The sequence below is a fragment of the Perca fluviatilis genome, chromosome 20, assembly GCF_010015445.1.
Source record: "Perca fluviatilis chromosome 20, GENO_Pfluv_1.0, whole genome shotgun sequence".
Classification (NCBI taxonomy): domain Eukaryota; kingdom Metazoa; phylum Chordata; class Actinopteri; order Perciformes; family Percidae; genus Perca; species Perca fluviatilis.
The window spans coordinates 35,362,430-35,383,669 of NC_053131.1; the positions used below are offsets into that span (position 1 = coordinate 35,362,430).

Here is a 21,240-nt window from a genome sequence, read left to right on the forward strand (position 1 = left end):
TCACAGAGAGTCACAGCAGGGGGGAGGTCTAGAGAGTGTGGTCCGGCCTGGCAAAGAAAAGTAGAAACACAGAAACATGATGCGAGTTCAGTTTAAATGTAGATCTACTTGTCTGGACGCAGCAGAAGTACGGAGGTAACGTTGGGGATTGTTTGGGATTCTTCTGATCCCGGTGCCTTAACCGATACTTTAAAAGAAGAGAACAAAACGACAACATTAAAGAACGGCTTGTTTATTGCCGAGGCCATATGCTCACATTTCAATGATTAATTTAGAAGCAAATTACTTATTTTAGTCATCACAAAGAAGAACCATTCGATGGCAGAAAGGAACTTTACAACAACTGGAGTTCATCTTGGTGCATTTTAACCGTGATTAAGCTAGCTACAGTAGGCTAAAGTTAGCTGCTGTGTAGTGTAGTGTTAGCTACGGTAGGCTAACGTTAGCTGCTGTGTAGTGTAGGGTTAGCTAGCGTCTCGTACAGCAATACTTCTGCTGCCAGTAACGAGCAGGGCAGCGCAGCTGTTGAAGTGTAAAGGGTTAGATACCCGTTGGTAACCCAACCCCAGTTGCAGAGTGTAGTACAGTACTGGTGCAGTAGAGGGTAGTACAGTACATGTGCAGTAGAGGGTAGTACAGTACATGTGCAGTAGAGGGTAGTACAGTACATGTCCAGTAGGGTATAGTACAGGTGTAGTAGTTGTACCTGTTTTGACCGTCTGGATCCCATTTTGGTGAATGGAAACACTGTTCTCCATCTTGAATCTCTTTGAAGGCGGCAGCATCTTGGAATTCTGGTAAACAGAGTTAGCGTTAGCCAGTTAGCGTTAGCCAGGTAACCAGAAGATGGGTTGGCTTCGTAGTGTCTGTCAGAGTACTACAGCTCCAGGTCTGGGAGGTTTGCATGTGCGACAGGAAGTAGATCTCTGCAGACAGCAGTGAGTTAAATCTCTCTGAAGTTTTCAGTTGGAACTATTTCAGCTAATGCAACCCTTAACATCCAACCTAACCGAACCTGACCTGATCTGACCTCACACACAGCTGGTTTAACATACTGGAACCAGACCTGGATCTAAACCAGACCTGGATCCTTCTCTGAGAACCCGAAAGTCCTGATCCAGGTTACCTCCATGTATCGGACGTTCTTATTGGTCAGATTGGAGCTGGGAGACGCTCCAGGAACCACCTTCATCTTGTTCACCTCATCCAGGATCCCCAGACACCGGGCCACCTGCAACACACACACACACACACAGCTTTATACACACTAACCCTGGAACACACACACACACAGCTTTATACACACTAACCCTGGAACACACACACACAGCTTTATACACACTAACCCTGGAACACACACACACAGACTCCTGTACAGTAAGTAAGGGAGTTGTGTTCGAGACAGCAGCTTAACCCTTGTTGAGCGTCTCACCTCGATGTTCCTGACCTCCAGGGGCATGGCCCCGCCCTGTATGTGTGATGTGATGTTGTAACGTGTTACTTGTAACGTGTTACTCTAATCCGACCACTTTTTTCAGTAACGAGTAATCTAACGCGTTACTATTTCCAAACCAGTAATCAGATTAAAGTTACTTATCCAAGTGTGCGTTACTATTTTTGTCATTTTCCTTAGCAAAAATATATATTTTTGCTTTCTTCTTGCGTCTCGGGGAGTGAAGTCGTATGCGACAAGTCACGTTTTCATCATGAGGACAGTTCACGTTTTCAGCATGAGGACAGGTCCGCGTTTACATGAGGACAGGTCGTTTTCAGCATGAGGACAAGTCCACGTTTTCAGCATGAGGACAAGCACTTTCAGCATAGGACAGGATACACAGCGGGACAAGCCACGTTTTCAGCATGAGAAAGGTTTTCAGCATGAGGACAAGTCACGTTTTCAGCATGAGGACAGCACTTTTCAGCATGAGGACAAGGTCACGTTTTTCAGCATGAGGACAGGTCACGTTTTCAGCATGAGGACAGGTCACGTTTTCAGCATGAGGACAGGTCACGTTTTCAGCATGTAGGGACAAGTCCGCGTTTTCAGCATGAGGACAGTTCACGTTTTCAGCACGAGGACAATTACGTTTTCAGCATGAGGACAGGTCACGTTTTCAGCATGAGGACAGGTCACGTTTTCAGCATGAGGACAGTTCACGCGTTTTCAGCATAGAGGACAAGTCACGTTTTCAGCATGAGGACAAGTCCACGTTTTCAGCATGAGGACAAGGTTCACGTTTTCAGCATGAGGACAGGTCACGTTTTCAGCATGAGGACAAGTCACGTTTTCAGCATGAGGACAGGTCACGTTTTCAGCATGAGGACAAGTCACGTTTTCAGCATGAGGACAGGTCACGTTTTCAGCATGAGGACAGGTCACGTTTTCAGCATGAGGACAGGTCACGTTTTCAGCATGAGGACAGGTCACGTTTTCAGCATGAGGACAGGTCACGTTTTCAGCATGAGGACAAGTCACGTTTTCAGCATGAGGACAAGTCACGTTTTCAGCATGAGGACAGTTACGTTTTCAGCTGCGAGGACAGTTCACGTTTTCATCAGGAGGACAAGTACGTTTTCAGCATAGGACAGTTCACGTTTTCAGCATGAGGACAAGTCACACGTTTTCAGCATGAGGACAGTCCACGTTTTCAGCATGAGGACAAGTCACGTTTTCAGCATGAGGACAGGTCCACGTTTTCCGCAAAGGACAAGTCACGTTTTAACGCGAGGGACAAAGTCCACGTTTTCAGCATGAGGACAAGTCACGTTTTCAGCATGAGGACAGGTCACGTTTTCAGCATGAGGACAAGTCACGTTTTCAGCATGAGGACAAGTCACGTTTTCAGCATGAGGACAAGTCACGTTTTCAGCATGAGGACAAGTCACGTTTTCAGCATGAGGACAAGTCACGTTTTCAGCATGAGGACAGGTCACGTTTTCATCATGAGGACAGGTCACGTTTTCAGCATGAGGACAGGTCACGTTTTCAGCATGAGGACAGTTCACGTTTTCAGCATGAGGACAGGTCACGTTTTCAGCATGAGGACAAGTCACGTTTTCAGCATGAGGACAGGTCACGTTTTCAGCATGAGGACAGGTCATGAGGACAAGTCACGTTTTCAGCATGAGGACAAGGTACGTTTTCAGCATATGAGGACAGGTCCACGTTTTCAGCATGAGGAAGATCACGTTTTCAGCATGAGGACAAGTCACGTTTTCAGCGCGAGGACAAGTCCGCGTTTTCAGCATGAGGACAAGTCCGCGTTTTCAGCATGAGGACAAGTCACGTTTTCAGCATGAGGACAGGTCCGCGTTTTCAGCATGAGGACAGGTCACGTTTTCAGCATGAGGACAGGTCCGCGTTTTCAGCATGAGGACAAGTCACTTTTCAGCATGAGGACAAGTCCGCGTTTTCAGCATGAGGACAGGTCCGTTTTCAGCATGAGGACAAGTCACGCGTTTTCAGCATGAGGACAAGTCACTTTTCAGCATGAGGACAGGTCACGTTTTCAGCATGAGGACAAGTCCGCGTTTTCAGCAGGACAGGTCATTTTCAGCATGAGGACAAGTCACGTTTTCAGCATGAGGACAAGTCACGTTTTCAGCATGAGGACAAGTCAACGTTTTCAGCATGAGGACAAGTCACCGTTTTCAGCATGAGGACAAGTCACGCGTTTTCAGCATGAGGACAGGTCACGTTTTCAGCATAGAGGACAGTTCACGTTTTCAGCATGAGGACAAATCCGTTTTCAGCATGAGGACAAGTCACGTTTTCAGCATGAGGACAGGTCACGCGTTTTCAGCATGAGGACAGTTCACGTTTTCAGCATGAGGACAAGTCACGTTTTCAGCATGAGGACAGGTCACGTTTTCAGCATGAGGACAGGTCACGTTTTCAGCATGAGGACAAGTCACGTTTTCAGCATGAGGACAAGTCACGTTTTCAGCATGAGGACAAGTCACGTTTTCAGCATGAGGACAAGTCACGTTTTCAGCATGAGGACAAGTCACGTTTTCAGCATGAGGACAAGTCACGTTTTCAGCATGAGGACAAGTCACGTTTTCAGCATGAGGACAAGTCACGTTTTCAGCATGAGGACAGTTCACGTTTTCAGCATGAGGACAAGTCACGTTTTCAGCATGAGGACAGGTCACGTTTTCAGCATGAGGACAGGTCACGTTTTCAGCATGAGGACAGGTCAATTGCCAGCATGAGGACAAGTCACGTTTTCAGCATGAGGACAATATCACCTTTGCATGAGGACAGGTCACGTGTTTTCAGCATGAGGACAAGTCACGTTTTCAGCATGAGGACAAGTCACGTTTTCAGCATGAGGACAAGTACCGTTTTCAGCATGAGGACAGGTCACGTTTTCAGCATGAGGACAGGTCACGTTTTCAGCATGAGGACAAGTCACGTTTTCAGCATGAGGACAGGTCACGTTTTCAGCATGAGGACAAGTCACGTTTTCAGCATGAGGACAAGTCACGTTTTCAGCATGAGGACAGTTCACGTTTTCAGCATGAGGACAAGTTCACGTTTTCAGCATGAGGACAAGTCACGTTTTCAGCATGAGGACAGGTCACGTTTTCAGCATGAGGACAGGTCACGTTTTCAGCATGAGGACAAGTCACGTTTTCAGCATGAGGACAAGTCACGTTTTCAGCATGAGGACAAGTCACGTTTTCAGCATGAGGACAAGTCACGTTTTCAGCATGAGGACAGTTCACGTTTTCAGCATGAGGACAAGTCACTTCAGCATGAGGACAAGCCGTTTTCAGCATGAGGAGACGTCATCGCTTCAGCATGAGGAGAGGTCACGTTTTCAGCATGAGGACAAGTCACCGTTTTCAGCATGAGGACAAGTCACGTTTTCAGCATGAGGACAAGTCACCGTTTTCAGCATGAGGACAGGTCACGTTTTTCAGCATGAGGACAAGTCACACGCTTTCATCATGAGGACAAGTCACGTTCTTTCAGCATGAGGACAGTTCACCGTCCAGCATGAGGACAGTCACGTTTTCAGCATGAGGACAAGTCACGTCTTCAGCATGAGGACAGGTTCACGTTTTTCAGCATGAGGACAAGTCACGTTTTCATCATGAGGACAAGTCAGTTTTCAGCATGAGGACAGGTCAATTTCAGCATGAGGACAAGTCACGTTTTCAGCATGAGGACAAGTCACGTTTCAGCATGAGGACAAGTCACGTTTTCAGCATGAGGACAGGTCACGTTTTCAGCATGAGGACAGTTCACGTTTTCAGCATGAGGACAGGTCACGTTTTCAGCATGAGGACAAGTCACGTTTTCAGCATGAGGACAGGTCACGTTTTCAGCATGAGGACAGGTCATAGGACAGTTTGATACGCCAGCATGAGGACAGGTCATGCTTCAGCATGAGGACAGTTCACGTCTCAGCATGAGGACAAGTCACGTTTGTCAGCATGAGGACAAGTCACGTTTTCAGCATGAGGACAAGTCACCGTTTATCAATGAGGACAAGTCACGTTTTCACGCGAGGACAAGTCACGTTTCGTGCATGAGGACAGGTCACGTTCTTCAGCATGAGGACAGGTCACCGCGTTTTCAGCATGAGGACAGTTCACGTTTTCAGCATGAGGACAAGTCACGTTTTCAGCATGAGGACAGTCACGTTTTCAGCATGAGGACAGGTCAATGCGTTTCAGCATGAGGACAAGTCACGTTTTCAGCATGAGGACAAGTCACATTCCAGCATGAGGACAGGTCACGTTTTCGCATGAGGACAGGTCACTTTTCGCATGAGGACAAGTCACGTTTTCAGCATGAGGACAGGTCACGTTTTCAGCATGAGGACAAGTCACGGTTTCAGCATGAGGACAAGTCACGTTTCAGCATGAGGACAAGTCACATTTTCAGGATGAGGACAGTCACGTTTTCAGCATGAGGACAGTTTCACGCTCTGCATGAGGACAGTCACGTTCAGCATGAGGACAAGTCACGTTTCAGCATGAGGACAAGTCACGTTTTCAGCATGAGGACAGTTCACTAGCATGAGTTTTACAGCATGAGGACAGGTCACGTGTTTCAGCATGAGGACAGTTCACGTTTTCAGCATGAGACAGGTCTTACCAGCATGAGGACAGTCACGTCAGCATGAGGACAGGTCACGTTTTAGCATGAGGACAGCACGTTTCAGCAGAGGACAGGTCATGCTTTCAGCATGAGGACAGGTCACGTTTTCAGCATGAGGACAGGTCACGTTCAGCATGAGACAGTTCACGTCAGCATGAGGACAAGTCACGTTCAGCATGAGGACAGTTCATGCCAGCATGAGACAGTTCACGTTCAGCATGAGGACAGTCACGTAGCAGAGGACAGTCACTTTCAGCAGAGGACCACCCAACACTGCAAGGAGTTTTCAGCATGAGACAGCACGTTTTCAGCATGAGGAAGTCACGCTTTTCAGCATGAGGACGAAGTCACGTTTTCAGCATGAGGACAAGTCACGTTTTCAGCATGAGGACAAGTCACGCTCAGCATAGGACAGGTCACGTTTTCAGCATGAGGACAAGTCACGTTTCAGCATGAGGACAGGTCACGCTTTTTCAGCATGAGGACAGGTCACGTTTTCAGCAGAGGCAAGTCACGTTTTCACATGAGGACAGTTCCAATGAGGACAAGTCACAGCATAACAAGTCACCCAGAGAGGACAACGTTTCAGCAAGAAAGTCACGTTTTCGCATGAGGACAGTTCACGTTTTCAGCATGAGGACAAGTCACGCGTAGCATGAGGACAAGTCACGTTTTCAGCATGAGGACAGTTCACGTTTCAGCATGAGGACAAGTCACGCTTTCAGCATGAGGACAGTTCACGCTTCAGCATGAGGACAGGCGTTTCAGCATGAGGACAGGTCACGTTCAGCATGAGGACAAGTCACGCCGTTAGCGAGAGGACAAGTCACGCTTCGCATGAGGACAAGCCACGCTGAGGACAAGTCACGTTCAGCATGAGGACAAGTCACGTTTTCAGCATGAGGACAGTCACGTCTCAGCATGAGGACAGTTCACGTTTTCAGCATGAGGACAAGTCACGTTTTCAGCATGAGGACAGTTCACGTTTTCAGCATGAGGACAGGTCACGTATTCAGCATGAGGACAGGTCAGCATGAGGACAAGTCACGTTTTCAGCATGAGGACAGGTCACGTTTTCAGCATGAGGACAGGTCACGTTTTCAGCATGAGGACAAGTCACGTTTTCAGCATGAGGACAGGTCACGTTTTCAGCATGAGGACAGGTCACGTTTTCAGCATGAGGACAGGTCACATGTACCTCGCAGCGACACAAACGTAAAGAACAATGGAGGGAGGAGAGAGATGGAAATCCAGTCACTATTTAGAGTCAGCTAAAGACGGCAGTATTAAGGTTTGTTGTACACTGTGTGCTGGTGGCGACAAAGTGCTATCTAGCTACGAAAACACTACGTCAAATTGAAGAAACATTTGGAGTCGCAGCGCTGCAGTCAAGCTTACAGAGCAAGTCCCAGCAGGTGGTGCGAAGGAGAGAGCAGGAGGCCCCCCACCACCCAAACAACAAAAGCTGGACATCGGTGCAAAACCAGTAAGTGGGGGAGAGTTGAAGAAGTTGGTCTGGCTTTATGTTGTAGAGGAAATGTTGCCCTTAAACACGGCTGACTGGCTCTCTTTCGTGCCATAATAAACCAGATCCTACTACTGGCAACACCGAGCTGCCTCACAGTAAACCGGTTGTCAGTTTTATGTTGAGGCTGTGGGGGGGGTTGTCGGCAGTTGCTGAATGTAACTAATAAAGTAACTTGTAATCTAACTTCGTTACTTTTAAAATCAAGTAATCTGTAAAGTAACTAAGTTACTTTTTCAAAGTAACTGTGGCAACACTGTGTGTGTGTGTGTGTGTGTGTGTGTATCTATCTATCTATCTATCTATCTATATATATATATATATATATATATACATACATACATACATACATATACATACACAAACACACAGTGTCGAGCGTCTCACCTCGATGTTCCTGACCTCCAGCGGCGTGGCCCCCCCCTGCGGGCTGATGATGTAATCCTGAGCCGCCTGTCTCACCTGCGCCTGCAGGGACTCAAACTCACGGTAGATGTCTGGAAACCGAGTCCGGGCCGGACCGCCACCCTCCACCTGACACAACCACACAGATACACACAGCCACACACACACAGCCACACACAGCCACACACACACACACACACACACACACACACACACACACACACAAAATACTCTGAAATACTAAAATACTCTGTTCTCAGTAACACACTTACAGTAAATATAATTACTGTGTGTGTCTGTGTTTTTTTTTGTGTGTCTCTGTTTGTGTGCGTGTCTGTGTGTCTGTGTGTGCGTGCATGCGTGTCTGTGTGTGAGTGTGTCTGTGTTTTTGTGTGTGTATGTGTCTCTGTGTGTGCGTGTGTGTGCGTGTCTGTGTGTGTCTGTGTGTGCATGTGTGTCTGTCTGTGTGTCTCTGTGTGTGTGTGTGTTTGCATGTCTGTGTGTGCCTGCATGTCTTTGTGTGTTCTTGTGTGTGTGTGTGTGTACCTTAGCCAGCAGCAGCTCCCAGAGACTCAACACTTTGGTCAAACGAGGAAGAACGACGTCCATCAGCTCCTCGTCTTCACACTGCTCCACCAGCTGCAAACACAACGACCTTTACTTTGAAAGTCTCAACTTCCTTCATAGCAACATCATGTCTTTAGATATAACCTTTACTTTGAAAGTCTCAACTTCCTTCATAGCAACATCATGTCTTTAGATATAACCTTTACTTTGAAAGTCTCAACTTCCTTCATAGCAACATCATGTCTTTAGATATAACCTTTACTTTGAAAGTCTCCCCTTCCTTCCTCTTACCTCCTGCAGTCGGTCTCGCCTCCTCTCCGCCTGCTGCTCCAAGGTCACCGTGGTAACGGCGATCTTCCGAGGGCGACCGCGGCGGCCCCGCCTACTGACGAGTCCCACCGTCACCTGAGGGAATGGACCAATCAGAAGAAGGGAGAAAACAGCAGCGGCAGGGTTATCTCAGGGTTCATCAAGTCAAATTTAAGACTTTTTAAGACCTTTTTAAGACCATCATGAATGAAATGTAAGACCTATATCATAATCTGGTGTCTAGACCCCCTGTGGAGGACCCAGAGTAGGGCTGGTGTCTGGTCCCCCTGTGGAGGACCCAGAGTAGGGCTGGTGTCTGGTCCCCCTGTGGAGGACCCAGAGTAGGGCTGGTGTCTAGACCCCCTGTGGAGGACCCAGAGTAGGGTAGGACTGGAGTCTAGTCCCCTTGTGGAGGATCCAGAGTAGGACTGGTGTCTGGTCCCCTGTGGAGGACCCAGAGTAGGACTGGTGTCTGGTCCCCCTGTGGAGGACCCAGAGTAGGGCTGGTGTCTGGTCCCCCTGTGGAGGACCCAGAGTAGGGCTGGTGTCTAGACCCCCTGTGGAGGACCCAGAGTAGGGTAGGACTGGAGTCTAGTCCCCTTGTGGAGGATCCAGAGTAGGGTAGGACTGGTGTCTAGTCCCCCTGTGGAGGACCCAGAGTAGGACTGGTGTCTAGTTCCCCTGTGGAGGACCCAGAGTAGGGTAGGACTGGAGTCTAGTCCCCTTGTGGAGGATCCAGAGTAGGGTAGGACTGGTGTCTAGTTCCCCTGTGGAGGACCCAGAGTAGGACTGGTGTCTAGTTCCCCTGTGGAGGACCCAGAGTAGGACTGGTGTCTAGTTCCCCTGTGGAGGACCCAGAGTAGGGTCTGAAACAATAAAATGGTGTTGGTGCCTTAACGGTGCCTGAATCAATACTTTAAAATAAAGAAGAGCATGACTTATGTATTGCTAAGGCCATATCGTAATAACAATGACTTATAACCATAGCCGCTTTCCGACCAGGTAGTTACAGGAACAGATTACAGGAAAAGTCCACTTTTAAGTAGGGTTGGGTACCGAAACCCGGTTCCACTATGGTACCGGTTCCTACGCAAACGGTAGTATTCGGACCGGATTAGAATGCAAATTTCGGTTCCGACTGAAATATCTTCCCTCTGTCGTTCTGGACAGCAGCAGACTCTCTTTTTCTTTCTCCCTTTTCTGCCGAGTGGCCACGTGCCCGCTCGCGGTGTGAAGCGCGTGTCACCGCTATTCCCCCGACATGCTCTCTACAATCACCGCTGACAGACGGCTTTTTGTACACGCTCTGAAACGGACTTAAAAATATCACACTCTCTCTGTAGTCTAACGTTAGCTAGCTACCGTAAATGTAGGCTACTTTTAAAATGGCATATTTTCCCTCTGGGCTCACCAAAACGGACGTAAAAGCATATTAACCATTCACTGACTGCACGTGATCGCTAGTAAACATTACACTTACTCTGCTAGTCTATCGTTCAGGACAAGACCCTGTAGCCTGGTGGTGGGGGAGGCGAGACAGCCTCCCCAAATTGTCTGCCCTTTCAAACTCCTACCTGGGTGTGTACAGACCTCTTGGACACCGTCTGAGAGAGTTTTCTCCTATGCAGTAGGCCTACATGCCATAAGTCAGGAGAGGTGTCCTATCTCGCCAGAGAAGACAAATATGGTCATTCTGCAAAAGAACTGCTAAAGTTTGAAGCTGGTTGGCATACCAACTCAACAACATTTATTTTGTTGTTACTTGTTAATAGTTTAACTGTTTGTTTGTTAAATTATTGTAGTTGTTTTAGGTGACTTAGGTTTACTTATTATATATTTAAGTACTTTAAATAATTTTCAATAAAAAAAAAAAAAAACTCCATAAAAAGCCTTTCTTTTAGTGATGCACCGAAATGAAAATTCTTGGCCGAAACCGAAAACCGAAAAAGAGGAAACCAAGAACGAAAACCGGAAACCGAAAACACCAAAGAAATTAAGCCAATTATTAGTACCATTGCATTTATGGCTAGGACGTGTACTAACTTTACTAAAATCATGGCATTGCAATTGTATAAATTAATATTAAAGTTTAATTAAAAATATATCCAGCCGAAATATGGCTACAATCTGATAGTCACATACAGTATAGTAGCCTAAGAACAGAATAGCTTACCGGTTGTTATTATTATTATTATTATTAATTGAGGCACTTTCTTGCAGGATTTCACTGAACATATCAGACAACGAGGGTGCATGCCCCTCATCTGGTGCAGCGAGACAAGCTTTTTTTCTGCCGCTCTGATCTCCTGCGCTGGGCGCTGCCTCGTACCTCCATCGCCGCTGGATCATTTCTCGTTGCGCCCTGCTTTTTTATTTCCGCATCCAAGTAATGGTCTTTATAACGCGGATCAAGTACAGGTCGCGATGAAGTGCAGAGGATCCGAATAGATCTCAGTGAACGGTGTGCTGACAGACTCTAAGAGTACTTCTCATTGTCTTTTCAATTCGTGGTCCGTCTCAACCTCTTTGCTTAGGAGACGCTTTGCAGGTGAACGGATCGTTGCACTGACACATGCAGGTCGCGTTTTTCTGTTTTTGCGGCCACCACAACATTTTCGGCCGTATTGTTTCGGTGATAAAGGTATTTCGGCCGAAAACCGAAAATGCCCTTTTGGGCCATTTTCGGCCGAAAATTTTCGGTGGCCGAATATTCGGTGCATCCCTACTTTCTTTCATGTCATTTTTCAGTTTTTCAAGAATCGGTTTAGGAATCGGAATAGTTTCAAAAGTACCGGTTCGGCATCGGAATCGTAAATAGGTACCAAATCACCACCTCACGGAGTTTTAAGCAGTTACTAACCACTTCCTTAAAAAGGAAAACAGGATCAAAAGGAGGGAATAGGGCTAGGAGGCCATGGAAGGAATGGGACATGGGAGGAGGGAAGGGAGGGACCATGGAGGGGAATGGGGAAGGAAGGAAGGGAGGGGAATGGAAGGAGGGAAGGAGGGAAATGGAAGGAGGAAGGGAAGGAATGGACATGGAAGGAAAGGGAGGGATGAATGGAGGGAGGGAAGGAGGGACCATAGGGAATGGAAGGAGGGAACCATGGGAAGGAATGGAGGGGGGAGGGAGGGTAAGGAAGGGAAGGAGGGAAGGAATGGATAGGAGGAGGGAGGAATGGAAGGGTGGGGGAAAAGCCTAATGGAAGCTCGGTCTCTACAACATCAGAAAACAAATACACCAAAAAGTATGAATGCATACACTAAATATAATGTATATAAGCATATTTGTCATAATGTAAACAAGTCTCCGAGAAGAGAAGGTATCTCTTCCTCTCCCGCCTGTGCGGTGTGTGTTTTGTGTGTGTGTGTGTTTTTTTTTTTGAGACAGCCCTAGACAGCTAACCAGGTTCCCGTTAATCTTATGATGGACATGTGTTGTGATATTTAAACAAACGAATCAAAGCCGCGGCCAAATAAAAGCCTCTTATTAACGAGCGGTCTGAGAGACCTCCAGCTCACAGCGGGGTTTTTGGGGGGGGGTGGGGGGGGGGGGGGGGGGGGGGGGGGGGGGGGGGGGGGGGGGGGGGGGGGGGGGGGGGGGGGGGGGGGGGGGGGGGGGGGGGGGGGGGGGGGGGGGGGGGGGGGGGGGGGGGGGGGGGGGGGGGGGGGGGGGGGGGGGGGGGGGGGGGGGGGGGGGGGTGTGTGTGTGTGTGTGCTGTGTATCTGTGTCTGTTTGTCTGTGTGTGTGTGTGTGTGTGTGTTTTTGTGCTGTAGTATCTCTGTGTGTCTGTGTGTGTGTGTGTGTGTGTGTGTGTATCTTATGTCTGTGTGTGTCTGTGTGTGTGTGTGTGTGGGGTGTGTGTGTGTGTGTTGTTTTTTTGTGTGTGTGTGTGTGTGTTTTTTCACTGATGTGTGCTTAGGTATAAGGTCAAATAAACATATGGTATTTTTAGGAAACTGTTAAGGATTAAGACCGAATGGACAGGAATGCATATAGTTAATGTGATCCTTGTTCCCATATAGCATTAACATCCGCCACCAACCCCCGCCATCTTGGAACAGGGGTCCGGAGCATTCAGATCAACGCTAAAGATGCCGGACTTTTGTACTGCTTAATTATGTTCGATAGAGGAAATGAAAAGAACAAACAGCATGGATAACATTTAACAGGTGACAATGGGTTTTATGATATATATATATATATATATATATATATATATATTATATATGTATATGGCCGACCAGCAATCTGAGCTCCGGCGGCAGCGGGAGGCGGAGAGCCCCGTAGGGTCGCGCGCGTCTCTTCCCCGGGCAAAAACACAGCTTTGCCTTCGCTGCTGCGCGCGGTCCCCGCTGATCCAGATCGGACCAGCCAAAGACAGAGTGGTGATCGGGAGGATCTTAAACATAGTCCAGGACGAACTGTATGTCGATATCGGGCGGAAAGTTCCACTAAGTTTGCCGGGCGGCAGGCGGACTGAAAGAAGCTACAGCGGGCAGCGACCGTCTGCGGCTGCAGGATCTGGAGCTCAGTGCCGCGTTAAAATTATATTTAACGCATAAATACATACAGAAATAAATAGTGGAGGAATGAGCCTGGACATTCTCAGTCCGTTTAAACTTCACCTTGAAGCAGAAACTCTTAGTTCAGAAGGGTGAAGTTTCCGTTTGGACTCAGATCTGTGAACCGATCATAATAAATGTCTTTGTTTTGTAGTCGATAGTTCATCTTTTAGTTTACTTAAGTGGAAGCAGTATCAAGTGGAAGAATGGGACTATAACCTAGGCTTACAGGCATGAGGCATTACATTTTTGAACAAAGTAGATTATATTAATATCAAAAGCTTAATTGACCTTTGGAACGAATCACAAATAGCCTATGGAGCTTTGATTTCAAAAAGGTACTCCTGTTATACAGTATTTAGGTTTACATTTTATTGTTATTTGAACAGCTGAGCATTTAATCATGAACCAGGTGAAGAAACCGGTTTATTATTTATTTGATTTTGCAACTGTTTCTATGAAACTACTTGTGACATGTCATATTTGATTTGGGCTTTGACTGAACATTTGCTCTCACTTCGCGGAAAAAATATCGGGATATATATCGTATATCGATATTCAGCCAAAATATATATCGGGATATGACTTTTGGTCCATATCGCCCAGCCCTAGTGTGTGTGTGTGTCCGGTCTGAGAGACCTCCAGCCTACAGCGGGGTTTCTGAGCAGGACTGGCCCAGCGACGAGCTAGCGGCCGGGGCAGGCGCCTGCCGACTGTCGCCTCACTTCATGGAGCTTCTCACCTCTGAAAACTTTGAAGCAAATTGTCAATTCGGCATCAATTTTCGCAAGACTGCCGATATTCAAAATGTTAACAGTTCATTTCTCGCCTAAAACGTTGTCAGAAGTGAATTTAGTGATGAATAAGATGGCGAAAATTGTCCCGTTGTTGGTCTGTCTGTACCGGGAACCAGACCCTGGTTGATCTAGGTCCCTATGCTGAAAAGGGAACAGCGAAAAGACCCTGCCCTGAAGTAGGAGCTGAAAGAGTTACAGGAACTGCGGCCAGAGGGACTTAAAAATCCCCAAATTGGTCCAGTCGGAACACGAGACAGAAAGAGTTCTAGGAATTTTATGTTCTAGGAACTGCAAAAATCCCTCCGGTTGGAAAGCGGCTAAAACTTATTTTACTAGTCAATTGCAGTTATACGACAAAAAGAAGAACCACTAGATGACAAAAGGGTATTCTACAATAACATTGAATGCACCACTAACTTACCAACTGTAACTGAACATACCATGAAGTTACATGTTGAGTCTTTAACTGCAGACTGTTGGAATCATTTACAGTAAAATACTGCCACACTTCAACGTTACAGCGTCTAGTTTCAGTTTAGTTTTAGGCTGACCATCTACGTACCACTTATCGATCGGCATGGACGTAGGAAAACTAAGACCTGTTTAAAATTAATTTAACACAATATTTCAGCAAATTTAAGACTTTTTAAGGTCCTAAATTTGGATTTTTTGACTTTTTAAGACCCAGCAGAAACCCTGTATCTGGGTTCTTTCTTTCTCTCTCAACAAATGAAAAACCTCTAAAATCTCTAAAGTTATTATAGATGAAGTAAATTCTTCTTCTGTTGTTGTAATGGCGGTGTTATCTCACCTTAGGAGGCGGAGCCAGTACCCGGCCCCGGCCACGCCCCCTTCCTCTGCCTCGACCTCGGGGCCGGCCCGGGCCACGATGGTGGAGCCCCCGCAGCCCTGCAGCAGCCGCTGGACCACCGTCCACCTGGAGACAGACAGGTTAGAGACAGACAGACAGACAGGTCATACAGGTTAGTTAGTGACCAGACAGACTAACCCTAACTCTGAAGTCTACTGCAAAAAAAAAAGTGTGTGTGTGTGTGTGTGTGTGTGTCATATATATATATATATATATATATATATATATATATATATATATATATATATATATATATATATATAAATATTAAAGCCAATTATTTTAGTTTTTTTATTGAAATTTTAGCAGTTCAAGTCCAATGAATAGCTTGAAATGGTACAAAGGTAAGTGGTGAACTGCCGGAGGTTAAAAAAAAAATAAAGCCACAACAGAATCAGAAGACAAGTTTCTGAGAGTCAACAGCTTGCGTGATAGGCGTCTCACAGGACAACAGCTTCAAGCACAGCTTAATAGTGGTCGTAATAAGAAGTCTCAGTTTCAACTGGAAAGAGAAGACTTGGAGCTGCAGGTTTGATAGGTCGATAGGTAAGCCTAAGAAAGCCATTGCGCGCGTCAGAATAAGAAAAAGAGGCCTGGGCCAAGAAACATCGTCAATGGACTACTGAAGACTGGAAGAAGGTGCTATGGATTGATGAATCAAAATTTGAAATCTTCGGTTCATCACACAGGATTTTTGTACGCTGTCGAGTAGGCGAAAGGACGGTTCCTCAGTGTGTGACATCAACTGTCAAACATGGAGGAGGAAGCGTGATGGTCTGGGGCTGTTTTGCTGGATCCAGGGTCGGTGATTTGTACAGAGTGAAAGGCACCCTGAACCAAAACCGCTACCACAGCATTTTACAGCGCCATGCAGTACCCTCTGGTATGCGCCTAGTTGGTCAGGGGTTCATCCTACAGCAAGATAATAACCCAAAACACAAGTCCAAGCTATACCAGAGCTGCCTTAGCAAAAAAAGAACAAGATGGTAAGCTTAAAAACATGGAGTGGCCAGCACAGTCACCAGACTTACACCCCATGGAGCTGGTTTGGGATGAACTGGACAGAAAAGAGAAAGCAAAGCAACCTACAAGTGCCACACATTTATGGGAACTTCTGCAACAGAGTTGGGAAGAACTTTCTGAAGAAGATTTTATTTCCATTGTAGAAAGAATGCCACGAGTGTGTTCAGCTGTTATATCTGCCAAAGGGGGCCACTTTGATGAGTCAAACATTTAGAATACATTTTGGTTTATAAATTGATTCCATGATTTCTTTTTTAACTTAAATTATTAATTTGTTCTATTCTTTCATTTTAGAGTACAATAAGACATTGAACTGCATGAATTTCAATAAAAACCTGGAAAAATTGGAGTGTTCTAAAACTTTTGACCGGTAGTGTATATATTAATATTTGGGTGAGCAGTGATTTAGCAGGAAGGGTTAGGGGAGGGCTGATGGATGTTTGTAACCTGCGTACGGTTCACTCCTTCGATGATTTTAAGATTTAGTTTCTTCCATTTGGTCTGAGAACAAATCGCCTTCACATTGGTTCCTTACTCTGTTTGTTGCCATGGCAGCAGGTTTGTCCTCCTCTCTGACGCCTCCTGTGGTGGTCTCCTGTGATTGGCTGTCTCTGAGGGGGCGTGGCGTGTTGCCGGGCGGACCGGGCTCCCTTTCTGTGGTGGTCTCCTGTGATTGGCTGTCTCTGAGGGGGCGTGGCGTGTTGCCGGGCTGGTCGGGCTCTCCGTGACTCGGGTTCAGTTTGTAGTGGCGGTTCAGGCCTCCGGCGCCGATGTAGGCCTTGTCGCAGGTCTGGCAGCGGTGCGAGCGCGACTTGTGGCTGTATGTCAGCGAGGGGGAGGAGCCTGAGGCGGCGCCGTCCTTCCTGCCGCCCTCCTCGTCCTCCACGCTCATGTCGGAGTAGTCGTCGGAGTCGGACTGGTGGCTGTCGGCCAGGTCCTCCGTCTTGATGAACTTGTAGTCTTTGGCTTTGTACTTCGGGGGGCGGGACACGCGCCCAGACCTGGTCTGCACCTTCAGGGCCTTCTTCTCTCGCTTCTTCAACTTCTTCTCCTTTGTGGGCGGGGGGGCCACGCTGGGCGGGGCCGCCACGGGGGCAGGCCGGGCCGCAGCAGGTTTGGCGCTCTGTGCCGGGGTCGCCGTGACGACTGCAGGAGGTTTAACGGGACTCTTGCTGGGGGCTGGCGCCGTGCCGTTAGCGGGGGGTTTGGTTAGCGGGACGCTAACAGCCTTAGCGGCGGCGGTGGTGGGCAGGGTCTGGACTCTGGCGGGGGACGCCGCAGGTTTCTGAGCCAGGCTGGAGACGGGGCCTGCTGATGGCGTCTGGCCGGTGAGCTTGTGGACCAATGGGAGCAGAGATCCCACGACGGGGGCGGAGCTCTGCAGCAGCAGCTGGATGGGGGCGTCGCCAGCGCTCTGCTGCAGGAAGAACTGCTGACCCTGCTGACCAACCACAGGCTGGATGTGGATGATCTGAGCACTGCCATTGGCCGAAAGCTTCACCTGCGGATGACTGACAGCTACACTCTTCTGCGGGGCGGCAGACTTCACTTCCTGTTTGGGGGGAACCTGGATCTGGATCCTGACAGGCTCTGACTGAAAGGACAAAAAAACAGAAACCAGTTGTAACCAGTTAAAACCTGTGAACCAAGCTGTACTGTAACCCTACAGGACTAATGTTCAGCAGCAGTTAGAGTCCACTAAAAGTTCTGTTGTTGCTGCTGACAGACTCACATTATTATTCTAAGTGTCTGACAACATTATGGGATGGATCCCTACAGAGATAGACCTTTTAGTTAAAGAGTAAGATCCTTTTAGTTTAACATGAAACAGCCCCGAAATCACCATCACCAAACTCCACCAGACTCCATGTAAATAATCAGGACTTTTAGCGTGTATAGAGCCAGCATATCTCCACCAGACTCCATGTAAATAATCAGGACTTTTAGCGTGTATAGAGCCAGCATATCTCCACCAGACTCCATGTAAATAATCAGGACTTTTAGCGTGTATAGAGCCAGCATATCTCCACCAGACTCCATGTAAATAATCAGGACTTTTAGCGTGTATAGAGCCAGCATATCTCCACCAGACTCCATGTAAATAATCAGGACTTTTAGCGTATAAGCGATCAAATAAATAATCAGATTTTGTATAGAGCCAGCATATCTCCACATGTAAATGGGTGAATTAAGGGTTTATTTCAACCAAACCAGAGTGGTGATTGTTGGAACAGTGGAAAGATGAACCAAGACGGCTTTTGGTAGTTTTATTTAGTTTCTGTCCACTTTGAATGAAGTGTGTTTTACGCTGATAAAAGTCATGATTATTTACATGGAGTCTGGTGAGTTTGGCATTAGAGATTTCAGGGCTGTTTCAGGCTAGACACGCTGAATCCACTACAGTCCAGTATCACCAAACTGATCTTAAACCAGGCTCCACATCTGACTCACCTTCTTCTGGACCACCTGGACCAAGCCTCCCGTCTGTAGAGCAACCTGCTGGGCAACGCTCTTCAGCTGCTGGGAAGCGTTGTTCTGGGTGGGGGTCTTTAATACCTGGACCTGGACCGGCTGCTTCAGGGTCTGCTGGGGGACCTGAACCTGCTGCTTCAGGGTCTGCTGGGGGACCTGGACCGTCTGCTTCAGGGTCTGCTGGGGGACCTGGACCGGCTGCTTCAGGGTCTGCTGGGGGACCTGGACCGGCTGCATCAGCGTCTGCTGGGAGCAATGGTTGCATGGAATTCATTACAGAGTTTTTGGGGATTTTATTAAGTAATAAAATATGTTTTATTGTTCAAAAAGCTATAAGACAGATTCCATACGGCCCTGCATTAAGTCGGTGCTGAATGCTAATAAGAGATTTGAAAATATTACTGAAGTCTAAGTTTTCAACCAAGCCGTCTCTCTGTAACTGTAACTTAAAAACATCATTACAAAATAATTCCCAGTGGCTTAGTCCAGTCTGGGGGCAACTTAGGCCGGGTGCCCCCCCCCCCAGACTACTATACACTGGGGGAAGTCTGCTATTTAAGTAGGTTGGACACTTTTATTCACCACTTGTATTTAGATTTGTACATTCGTTCCTGAGTATATTTCTTGAATAGTTGTTCTTGTATTGTATCCTCTTCATTATGTCTTGTTTATTCTGATATGTGCTGCTGTAGCACTGACATTTCACTACCTCACGCCATCAAAACTGCGTCCTTCCCTCTGTGGTCAGCCTCGTTAACAAGGCCCTGGACCTCGACTGACATAGTCTTAACTCTTAACCCCTCCCCCCCACACACACACACACACACACACACACACACACAGTCAGTCACTATACTTTGCACTACCATCCTGGACTATACATCTGCCCACTGCACATCCTATATATTCTCTGCATTCTGCACTCAACCCCTTCAGCCTCCTTTTCTTATACTAAACAGCTATTTTGTATATATCTGTTTCTGTATTTACTGATCATTCTTATTATTGTGTAATTTGTTTGCATGTATGCACCAATCACCAAGGCAAATCCCACGTAGGACAAAACACTCCTTTCTGATTCTGAACAAGGAAACAAACCTGCTGCTTCAGGGTCTGCTGCTGGGGGACTGGAGTCTGTTTGGGGACCTGCACATGGACCTGGGTCTGCTGCTGGGACTTGGTGACCTGGTTGATGACCTGCTGCAGCTGGCTCGGGTCCAGGGCCGTGTTCTGGACCGGGATGGTTCTGAGGAGCTGGCTCTGCTGCAGCAGCTGCGCGGCCTCGGTGTCGGAGACCTGGACGATCTGCTGGCGGGTGAGCTGCTCCAGCAGAGCCTGCTGCTCCTCGGCCGTCAGCCCGGAGCCCTCCACCAGGCTGCCGTCCGGCTGTACGTACAGGATGGTGGTGTTCCCCAGGTCCGGGCCCAGGCTGGAGAACTCTGGGCCCAGCAGGAGGGTCTGTTCCCCCTGGCAGCTCAACGACAGGGACCCGGCCGGGGAACTCTGCATCACGGAACTCTCCGCGGGCTGGGGGCTCTGCTCTACGGCCGTTGCCGGGGAACTCTCCCCGGGTTTTGGGCTCTGCTCTACGGCCGCTGCCGGGGAACTCTCCCCGGGTTTGGGGCTCTGCTCTACGGCCGTTGCCGGGGAACTCTCCCCGGGTTGACTGCTCTGCTCTGCGGCCGCTGGACTTAAACTCTCCCTGGCATCAGTGCTCCGCACGGCGGCCGTTGGTTGTGAACTCTCCCCGGGACTCGGGCTCTGATCCCCGGGCGGCTCCGCGGCTGTTATTGTTCTGGTCGAACCGCCGTCATCCTCGTTGTCCGCCATTTTGGCTGTGAGGCTAACAGTTAGCTTAGCTCAGACTGGGGGCCAGTCCGCGGATCAAACCAACCTGATCGTAGATATATCACCGATATAAACTGTGTTATAAAATGTGTGTGTGCTGGTAAATAAAACGCTCCGCCGGAATGAAGGACGACATTAACGGTGACAAGAGGAGCAGATGACTGTTATGTCTCCGGTTAGCTAGCTAGCTTAGCCGTCATCAGCAGCGGGAGCGCGCACTTCCCGAACTGGATTCCGGACCGGACTCTCCGAACAGTTTAATGTTAATGTTTATTATTTTATAAATACAGTTTGTATTGTTGCAACTATACATTGTATTAAATGGAAGTACCCGGGCTGCCAATTTATATACAATAAAATTCACAGTTAGATAAAAAAAAAACATTTCAAAATAAAATAGCAAACAGAAATGAGTTTTTTTGTGTGACTGTACAATACAATTTATAAACTCATTCTCTGTCAGGAGAACATGTTCCACAAACATAACATTAATGTTATTATTATTTAATGTGTAACGTTTCACACTGTGTTCATCGGTCAGTTTATCATTGAACCCCAGAAATTTAAAGCATGTTTATGGAAACCTGGAAATTATCATGAAGCAGCGAAGCTCTATGTATGTATGTATGTATGTATGTATGTATGTATGTATGTATGTATGTATGTATGTATGCATGTATGTATGTATGTATGTATGTATATATACACACACATTGAGCTTAGAATATATATAACTTAACTG

General features: G+C 47.5%; 1 protein-coding gene across 1 annotated transcript; it reads right to left on the reverse strand.

The window, feature by feature from the left end:
* On the reverse strand, positions 1–20,725 carry znf839 (zinc finger protein 839). Its single transcript, XM_039785469.1, has 10 exons — positions 19,749–20,725; positions 18,630–18,896; positions 16,714–17,772; positions 15,096–15,221; positions 8,904–9,017; positions 8,592–8,684; positions 8,028–8,174; positions 1,127–1,231; positions 707–794; positions 1–47 (listed from the first exon to the last, which is right to left on the reverse strand). The coding sequence occupies exons 1-10, from the start codon at positions 20,478–20,480 to the stop codon at positions 1–3; spliced, it is 2,778 nt and encodes a 925-aa protein (XP_039641403.1). The 5' UTR covers positions 20,481–20,725.
* Positions 20,726–21,240: the final 515 nt, after the last annotated feature.

What these genes read in the sequence shown, in the direction of transcription:
- znf839 (XM_039785469.1), bottom strand. Translation starts at nt 20,480, where the DNA reads ATGGCGGACAACGAGGATGACGGCGGTTCGACCAGAACAATAACAGCC. An exon ending in TCCAGGTGGTCCAGAAGAAG is followed by an intron (nt 17,773 to 18,629) that starts GTGAGTCAGATG and finishes TTGTCCTTTCAG; the next exon opens with TCAGAGCCTGTCAGGATCCA. An exon ending in AGAACGTCCGATACATGGAG is followed by an intron (nt 795 to 1,126) that starts GTAACCTGGATC and finishes TCTGTTTACCAG; the next exon opens with AATTCCAAGATGCTGCCGCC.